The sequence below is a fragment of the Bidens hawaiensis genome, unplaced genomic scaffold (assembly GCF_021521415.1).
Source record: "Bidens hawaiensis isolate Kalapana, Puna unplaced genomic scaffold, B.hawaiensis_p1.1 tig00040142_1, whole genome shotgun sequence".
NCBI classification, from domain to species: Eukaryota; Viridiplantae; Streptophyta; class Magnoliopsida; order Asterales; family Asteraceae; genus Bidens; species Bidens hawaiensis.
In genome coordinates, this window is record NW_027505653.1 from 16,542 (window position 1) to 26,701 (window position 10,160).

Here is a 10,160-nt window from a genome sequence, read left to right on the forward strand (position 1 = left end):
CTTCTCGGCCAGACATCATGTATGCTACGTGTTTGTGCACCCGATATCAATCGAATCCAAAGGTCTCACATCTCATGATCGTCAAAAGAATTCTACGTTATCTCAAGGGATGTTCGGGGGTCGGTCTCTGGTATCCTAAAGACGATGAGTTTGTGTTGAAAGCATATTCCGATTCAGATTATGGAAGCTGTAAGATAAATCCCAAATCTACAACGGTAGGGTGTCAGTTCTTCGGCAAACATCTTGTCACCTGGCAATGCAAGAAACAAACCACGGTTTCGTTGTCTACTTGTGAAGCTGAGTATGTAGCTGCTTCCAGTTGCTGCTCTCAGGTTCTTTGGATACAACAACAAATGCGGGACTACGGTTTGAATTTTCTTACTACCCCTATCTTCGTAGATAATCATGCAGCTATTTCCATTACTAAGAATCCGGTAAACCACTCTAAAACTAAGCATATTGAGATACGGTATCACTTCATTCGTGATTGCTACGAAAAGAAGTTGATTACTGTAGACAAAATTCACACCGATGAACAAAAAGAAGATCTTTTCACCAAAGCTTTTGATAAGTCAAGATTTCAATACTTATTAAAAATTAATGGTTTAAAAGTTTTGGGCGGTGTTGATAAGAGGGTTACCGAGTTAACAAGTGTTTTGGATATCTTGTGAATCCAAACATCAGAGTCAAATTTTTTTTGTAAATACGTTTTTATATAGTTTTTGATTTTAGGGGGAGAAATTTCATGAAAAACCAAAAACATCAAAAAAATTTGAAAAACCAAAAACATCGAAAAATTTGAAAAGACCAAAAACATTAAAAAATATTGCTCCTCAGAAAATGAGTTTTTGAACCAAAAAGGGAAGATGATAGTACATTGATCATCTGGTCCCAAATCCAGTAAAAAGTAGGCATAAAAGGCTGAGTGCTTAAATGTATTGGTGCTTTGGTAGGCCTTTAAAACAAACAAGTAAGAGAAAGTAAGTGATATAAATCTAAATTGTCAAATTGATGGGGTATTAGTTTCTAGCAAAAGTCTTGATAATGATGGCAGAAATGTAAATAGCTAGTCATCCTCAAGCCTTTTAATCAGAATGATTTGTTAAATTTGTTATATATATATATATATAGCTTTCAGTAAGTGGTTAACGCTTCAACAATGTATGGTCTTATGGCCTTAAATCCTGTATTGATGGGATGCTTTAAGGTTCCTGAATCCATAGGGTCTTTATGCGGTTTATCATCTGGGTATTCATTTCGATGAATATTTCAAAATGCTTTAAAAGCAAACCCGCAGTACAAGCTGCTTTATAAGTCATTAAACTTGATTGCATATGTACTTATGTACTAAATTCATTACTGACTTGATCAAAATCCGCTGTTAGACACATGTTGTCCCCTTGCTCGCGTCTTATTACCATTAAGAAACGGACCACAAGGGACACAACGTTTGCAAGCCAACAGATGAAATCGTGCATACTCATCCATGGGAAAGGACCTTAGGGTATTGCTTGATAATGGGGGTATGTCTTGTAGTGGGGATTATTTGCTGATATGCTTAAAATAAAAGTATTTTTTTAACTTCTGATTCTAAGGTTTAAGTCAAGTTAGGGTGACTGTGTAAAAATCAAATTATGCCTGAATCAATATTAGAATTGATAAATCCTGAAATCTTGTGCTTAATTGTACCAAATTAAATGTATCACAGAAATCTCTGAATCATTTGTTTGGAAGGTATAGGTGGACAACAATACCAATGACTGACTTAACACCGTCATAATAAACGCTGAAAATAAAACTGTGATGGAAGAGCAATTTGGTCAATATGATTCCCTGCTCAAACTCACCAAAATATGTGATTTCAGTATTGTTAAGTTTTCTAGTTTCATTTCTTTATTTCATTTGTTATTTTTTTCTAATTGAAAAATTCAAAAAGATTTTTTTCTGATTTAGTTTTCGACTCTTGATGTGCGGGTGAACTATTTCTCTGGGATGTTTTCATTGGACAACAAATCTTGTTATGTTTGCTCAAATCAAAATCAAAAAGATCAAAATGTTTATCTGTTTCATGCAAGGTCATTAATTTGAACTTGGTAAACAGTAGTTTTTCACAAATGAGCTTTTTAAGTTACTTTTTTAATGTTCAAGGACATTAATTTGTACTTGTGACATTGCATCGGTGAGAACAAGTCATGAAATCAAAATTCTTGATAGGTCATACTTATGCAACGTATAAGTATGAGACTTATACGCCGCATAAGTAAAGGTATTTATAGTGGGATATATATCCGACGTGTTTGATCTAGTTCTTATCCGTTTGGCAAAATGACAAATGTGTCATAGGTACTGAGACAAAAATTGCAGGCTGGTCACGAGGTACACAGTAGTATACAGTGGAAAGATATTATTACTACTTTTGGTTATAAATTGGTACATTTGGAAATCATTAAACATAACCTAAATATTTGAAGTTTTCATATCTACTTGTTGATATTCATCAGGTAATCTGATTTGAATATTGAGTATGTTGAAGAATTGGTTCTGTATTTGGATGTACTTATCTGTAGTATCTTTTATATCCAAGTACTACTTACATAGAAAAATTTACTTTGGTGTTTGCAGGTTATAACATGATGATGGATGAAGAAGATGAGAAGGAAGAAGATAAGAGTCTGTTGAAAATGATTGAGAGTCAAAGTCATTACTTTCAAATATCAAACTTTCATAAGTCGTTACTTTCAAATTTCATGTTTTTCAAGAGAATATAATGAATGAAACTATCACGGGTCAGATACAAGTAATAATTTGATCATATCCTTCTTATATGGATACTAATAACACAAGTGCCTCCAAGAATACAATGTAGGAGTTCATGAAAAAAGAGGTGCTGTCAAGACTACACCAGGTATCCATGAATAGTGTATAATGTTTTAAGAAAAAGTTTTTAAGAAGAAAGACTGAATATTGAAGATCGAAGACCTAGCAACATCCAAGGGGGAGTTTGTTAGTGCATAATGTCTATTGCTAGGGTCTTTGATGTATTATATATGATTGTGTATAACTGAAATGTAAAATGTATAGTTTATGTTTGTTAGTCAACGCAAAAGTCTTCAAGTCAACGCATATCATATGCGGCATATATGATATGTGCTGTATATCATATACGGACTTGATGAGCTTGTTCATGTGTCCTATAAATAGGGGACTTATGCGTTATTATGTAGACTTTTGGTGAATGTTAGAGTGAGAGAGTAGAGAGAGAAAGTTGCTACAAAGTCATATCTTGTAATCTTTGAAGTTATCAATGAAGAATGCTTAATGTTTACTTGTGTTGTTTAATCTCAATGGATTCCGTACTTTGAGATATAAGCTGTAACATCTAGAGATCCTAATTGTTGAATACATCAGCATGTCAATCCCATTTCAACCTCGAACTTGTTACTGAATCATAATCAAACTTGTTTAAAACAAAATATACGATAGTCGAGCTTGAAACTGAACCATAATCGAACCGTAATTGAACATGCTGGATTGAAAATTGTCATCATAGTTCATTTAAAGTTTAAACAATATAAATCATTTAAATCATAATCGAATTTGAATGAACCTACGATTTGATCAAACAGAACATAAGATACCATAATCGAATTTGTCACAATTGAACAAAGTCATAATTGATTAAAAAATATGCCATAATCAAATTTGATGTTACGTCATCATTGAACCAGTTTAAAACTAGCTTATTCGGGTTGACTCGAAACCTCGAATTAATAATCAATCCGAATTACTTTGGTTCGGGTTCAAGTGCGTGTTTAATTGGGATTGGGTTTTTCAGGTTGGGTTCAGGTTTAGGTTTTATCAGGTCAGATTGGTAAAAAGTGATAGCCCTGAAATGCATTACCATACACGTTTAAGAACCCTAATAACTTATAAGGCTATCTGGAAATTCCATGTGAAGTAACTTTTCTGTAGAAGAATACAAGCTATATTCACACGACTAAGAATCAACTAATGTTCAACCCACTAGGACGTCACGGTATAGGATATCCACTATTGTGTTACATTTGTTAATTTCGAGTCAATTTATACTCGATACACAATTTTAGTAAAAATTAAATATTTAGAGATTATTTTCAAAATATTTAGAGATTATTTTCATTGAACAACCATATGTTATTATAAATACCACGTCAAATGCTGAAAAAAACAAAATAAATAATTTTTCTTTCAAATTTATAAATATATCGTTATAAGATTTTATTTAACAATTAGTTTTAATTTATTTTTTTTTTTCATATACTATACTGGTTAGATATTTGGAAACCCTAAATAAATAAATATCCTTTTCATTTCAGTGTTGGCCAATGGCTTCTTTTTCTGTTGCTTACTATTATTCTTGTGGGAATCTGGCGCCTGCCAGCAATTTTCATTTTCGCTCTAAAAGGAACAACACCTTAATCGTGAGTCTCTTTTATTTGCAAATCTCGTTTCAGTTCCACCGAATGATTATTTTCATTTAGTCATGTAATATGTTACAATGTTAGGACAGTAACATATGGTTCGAATCAACAACGAAGTCTTCACCACGGTTCAGATTTGGGCAAAAAAATGACCCAAAATAAAATAAGGCATTTGCCTAATTCATTTTGTTAGTTATTATACATCTGATTGAAATATATGAGTTACATATTTGGTTAAATATTAAATTCTTATAAATTACTTAAAATAAAAAAGATAAATTAGGTTTTTTTGGGTTTTTGTTACATGCAGAACAGAAAGTTGAGTTTTTTCAAAAACCATCGGATTTGTTGGTAATTTCGGTTTCATGCACTCCCCTAGTTTACAAAGCACCTGAATATTTGTGTTCATGATATGTATGTGTTCATGCATTCTTGTTTGCATACTTAAATACACTGATGATACCTGAGTCAGAAAGTCTGCATATGGATGATGTTATACGTAAGCATACATATACATAATAATTCTAATGTTTTGGAAACAGAGTTGTAGGGTCAATTACAAGGAGAATGGAAGGCCGAGTGCACAAATCCTCACCAACGACCAACAAACTTTTCCTCCTAACTTGTTGACTTCAAATCAACTCGAGAGAACATTGGTTAGAAAGGATGACAAACGCCTTAGGATTTTTTCAGGCACTGCCAACCCTTTATTATCTGAGGTACAAACAATCTTTCATCTATCCTATTGCGAAACCCGAAGAACCCGACCGAAAAACCCTAATTTTTGTATATGGTTTTGTTTGGCAGGAAGTCGCATGCTATATGGGTCTGGAGCTTGGAAAGATTGACATAAAACGGTTTGCTGATGGAGAGATATATGTCCAGTTGCGCGAGAGTGTTAGAGGGTGTGATGTATATCTTGTGCAACCAACATGTCCTCCTGCAAATGAGAATCTTATGGAGCTTTTGATCATGATAGATGCTTGTCGCAGAGCATCCGCTAAAACTATTACTGCGGTTATCCCTTACTTTGGATATGCCAGGGCTGATCGCAAGGTAATGTGGCATTATGTAAATGAGCCTAGCTGAGCCCAAGCTTGACTAAGCTTTAGCTCAGCTCTTTTTTTAAAGCTCGAGGTCGGTTGCTTATTAGTTAATAATAATTTATATGCATTTTTAGTTATTTTTATATATTTAGAGAAAAACCTTAAATGAGCTTAAGTTCGGCTCAAGCTCGTGTGCAGTACCTTAAACGAGCCAAAGCTCTGCTCGAAATTGGCTGTGTTGTTTGAAATTAATATATAGAAGTCCAAAAAACTTTAAACTTAAAAAGACACAAAGCTTGACGAGCCTAAATGATCTTCCGATACAAGGCTTGAGCTCAGGCCCGATAACTAAACAAGCTTTATTTGAGGCTCGGGCTTGATATGGCTTCAAAGCTCGGCTCGAGCTTGGCTGTGTAGTGTGAAATTAATAAATAGAAGTTCAAAAAACATTAAACTTAAAAAGACACAAGGCTCGACGAGCCTAAACGGTCTTCCCATGCAAGGCTTGAGCTCGGGTTCGATAACTAAACTAGCTTTATTTGCAGCTCGGGCTCGATATGGCTTGTCTCATTTCGAGCTTTTTATGACCCGCTCTCGGGTAGATCACAAGCGTCTCGTCTTTTATGCGTTTCACCCCTAGAGCGTCAGATAATTAGATTGCTTGGTTATGTTTGGTGAACACGTAACTTATATCTTATGTTTATTCTCTTTTATTGATAATTCAGACTCAAGGACGAGAATCTATTGCAGCTAAACTTGTTGCAAATCTGATAACCGAAGCAGGAGCAGATCGAGTTCTTGCTTGTGATCTTCATTCTGGTCAATCGATGGGCTATTTTGACATTCCGGTTGATCATGTTCATGGTCAGGTAATGTGTCACTATCTCTTTGATAGTTTCTATAAATATAGTCAATCTGATTAAATCTGAATAGATGCGAGTTTGACATTTTTAAGTTGCTGTTAGTTTTAGTCCTGAAATGGGTCTGTTATCCCAATAAACGATGAATAGTAGTAATACACACATGATGAATAGGAAGTAGAGAAGAAAACTCAAAATTTGTGGAACACCAGGAAACTATTTTATTAGAATAATAAACTTTTGCGAAGACTTGATATGCTCGATAAAATAACCCTAGCCATCTATTTATACTAAAAATCCAACAAACATATCAAATAAACGATGAACATGCTAAAGAAAATATACCTATATTTCATCTTTCACGATTCACCCCTTCATTTTTCGCTTTCTTTCATACTGGCCCAATTACGATTAAAACCTTCAGGGTCATTTTGAAAGAAAGTGAAAGTTGAGGGGTTTAACGGTAAAATAGTCAAAAGATAGATTAATTTATTATGTTTATTTTGGTGTGTATTTTTTAGTATGGTAAAGATTATTAAGGGTTAGGGTTATTGTTTTTGGAGTGCTCGATCATAAAATCCCGGTTCTGTTTTTTTTTCTTCAGTGTTTGCGTGTGTCACCAAATCTTCTATGATTGAGAGTACTTGTTGATATACTTTCTACATTTATTTTTCTTGTGTTTTAATTATTAATAATTTCATTAATTTGGTTTTTCTGATGCATCACTAGCCTGTGATACTTGATTACCTTGCTAGCAAGATGATTAAAACTGATGATTTAGTAGTGGTCTCCCCGGATGTTGGTGGAGTCGCTAGAGCACGCGCTTTTGCAAAAAAGTTATCAGACGCGCCGTTAGCCATTGTCGATAAGCGGCGTCATGGACACAATGTGGCTGAAGTAAGTTAAAAAATGCATTGCTATTTACAAAACCCCGTTTCATTATCGACTTAACATGATGTGTTGTATATTATTTTTTGCAGGTAATGAATTTGATTGGTGATGTGAAGGGTAAAGTAGCGGTTATGGTGGATGACATGATCGATACCGCTGGTGAGATCTCGTTTCTCCTTGCTTTTGCACTAGTTTACATGGCAGTTAGTATCCTGATTTTGTGTTTCTAATTATAGGTACCATTTCCAAAGGAGCAGCCTTATTGCATCATGAAGGGGCAAGAGAAGTCTATGCTTGCAGCACACATGCTGTTTTTAGGTAATTCACTCACATACGTTTTGCCTTGTAGCGTTAAATTTGATCAACCAACTTTCTCAAGGTTAATATTGGTCAACCGGTTTTCTCGATCAAGTCCCTGAAGTTTATTTGTTTTATTCAAATGAATAAAACTGGTGGTCTTTTTAATAAGGGAAGTAAACTTCAAGGACATTAACCGTAAATTGGCGGAAGTTAGGGACCCAATGTATCTTTAATTAAATAAGATGTATAAACTTTAGGGACTAAGCCACTAAACAAGATGTTGGTTGGTACATAAATCTTTATTTATGTTACTTGTGAAATAATGGTCCGTTGCTCGTTACGAGGGTAAGAATGTAAATGAGTTGAGCGAACCCGAGCTCACAAATAAGAGAGCTCCATCTCTATTTAAAGCTTGAGCTCGGCGTGCTTATTAGTTATTAATTATTTTATTTCTATACACTTCTATTTTGTTTATCTTTATTTATATTTATAACTTGGTCAAAAACTGTGTATTTTGAGAAAATATTACATAGTTTATTATATGAAGATTTAGGAATTAAAAAACGACATTTTGAGATAGGATATGATTGAAATTTATGTATAAGTTACTACATTTAAGGGGTGAAATAAGTGAAGTGAAAAATGAATTTTGCCAAGGTTCCAAAAGTAGCTAGGCGGACCCTAGGCAGTCGGCGAGGGAGTTGGGTGTACTCGGAGTACTTGAAGAGTATTCGGAGAGTACTCGGACATGGGAAATATAAAGAAAATTAATTTTTGGATATTATATATCACATATCATAAGTTTACTAATATTGATAACAAAATAGGTGAATATCAACATAAATAACAGATATACATTTTTAAATAATAATATTTTCTAAAAATTGCTAATAATTAATTAAAAAAGTGATGTTTTTTCTTTATTATTATAGAAACACAAATTATGTTTTATATTTTTAAGTCAAAATCAGCTCAATTTCACTGACTAGATCCGATTTGGCCGAGGTTGACCACTTTTGATCGATTCTTAGTAACTAGGCGGAGTTAAAGAAACTCGCCTCGGCAACATACCTTGTAGCGAGTACTTGGGGAGTGCTCGGCCTTGTAAACCTACTTTTACAACATTTATTTTGCGCAAGAATTGTGACGTGGCGTAACCGGCTACTAATTTATTAGGTATAGATTTTATATTTAAAACATAAGGTGTTTTGATTCTCAATGCATTCTAGACTTCTAAACCATTTCAATTTTGTTACTTTTGATCTGCAAGACTAGTATCTCAGACCTGGAGTTATTTGTTTTCATATGTTAAAAAGATGTGCAGAATTTATAAATTGAAACACGGTGATGTTTATTGGGTGGAGTTATGTTATTTGAAGAAAAATATTGAAAGTTGATATTTTTTACTGCAGCCCACCGGCAATTGAAAGGTTGTCAAGCGGTTTGTTTCAAGAGGTGATTATCACGAATACCATTCCGGTGTCGGAGAAGAACTATTTCCCCCAGCTGACCGTTTTGTCGGTAGCAAACTTACTTGGCGAGAGCATCTGGCGTGTGCATGATGATTACCCTGTAAGTACTGTTGAACATATGACAGTAATAGTTTCAAAAATAATAATATAAATAATTATAATAAGAATCAGAAGTGTATAATTCTGATACGACAAGAACCTAACACGAAATTTTTGGGTCTGAGGTTTTAGTCAACATGTGCTACGGTTAATCCCATGAAGACTCTTATAAAAGAAATTTTAAATGTGTTTTATGTCATAATAACTCAAAATGGTTGGGATATCTATGCCGACATTTAAATAAATCAAATTTTATAACTTTAAACGTTATTTATTGCACATTTATTATTAGAGTATTAATAGACAAGAAATAAAAAAAGATTTATGGTTAAACGAGCCGTGTTTATATCTGCCTGCGAATTATCAGTGTCGTCTTCATGTTAACGTGCGTAACATAATTTCAGGTTCCATGTCATGTTTAGGCTTGACCTGCCAACCTGCAGGCTAGGGGTGTGCATGAAAACGGAAAAACCGAACTGAAACAAAAACCGGCAGTTTCGGTTTTTATTTTCGTAAAAACTCAACCTTCAGTTTGGTTTTGGTTTTGCAGGTGATAGAAACTGAAAAAACAGACCTGAACTTAAAAGATTTTCATTTTTTGTTAATTTTTAGTAATTTATAAGAATTTAAAAATAGTGTACCACAATTATTTGAGCCCAAAATGTTTTCTATTCAATCAAATATTAATTAACAAAAAAGTTATAGGCTCAAATTCATTATTTTGGGCCGGTTTTCTGCCAAAAAGTTTAAAGCCCAAATGCCAAAACCAAACTGACCCCCCCCCCCCCCGGCAGGGAAACCGAACAGTTTTCAAAATCTCAAAAATCGAAATTTCGGTTTTTGGCTACTAATTTGTGACCCGTATAGCATTCCTAAAAAGTAACCGGCTCTGTAAGTTACTAATTTGTGTGAATGCCGTGTTGATACAGGGTGGTTTTGAACACTTCTCTGGATTGGGCATTGATTAAGAGTGCCTGCAGTTGACATATATTGATTCCCGTGCTTTGTACAAATATAAAAATCCTATGCAGA

At 34.0% G+C, this 10,160-nt stretch overlaps 1 protein-coding gene across 1 annotated transcript; it reads left to right on the top strand.

Annotated features, from left to right (window-relative positions):
* Positions 1–5,082: 5,082 nt before the first annotated feature.
* Positions 5,083–10,160, top strand: LOC143614523 (ribose-phosphate pyrophosphokinase 5, chloroplastic). Its single transcript, XM_077087938.1, has 8 exons — positions 5,083–5,179; positions 5,268–5,516; positions 6,232–6,375; positions 7,096–7,263; positions 7,347–7,416; positions 7,494–7,575; positions 8,970–9,129; positions 10,058–10,160. The coding sequence occupies exons 2-8, from the start codon at positions 5,283–5,285 to the stop codon at positions 10,094–10,096; spliced, it is 897 nt and encodes a 298-aa protein (XP_076944053.1). The 5' UTR covers positions 5,083–5,179; positions 5,268–5,282; the 3' UTR covers positions 10,097–10,160.

Coding starts and splice junctions, on each gene's coding strand:
- LOC143614523 (XM_077087938.1), top strand. CDS start 5,283: ATGGGTCTGGAGCTTGGAAAGATTGACATAAAACGGTTTGCTGATGGA. Junction 7,576..8,969: donor AGCACACATGCTGTTTTTAG/GTAATTCACTCA, acceptor TTTTTACTGCAG/CCCACCGGCAATTGAAAGGT. Junction 9,130..10,057: donor GTGTGCATGATGATTACCCT/GTAAGTACTGTT, acceptor GTGTTGATACAG/GGTGGTTTTGAACACTTCTC.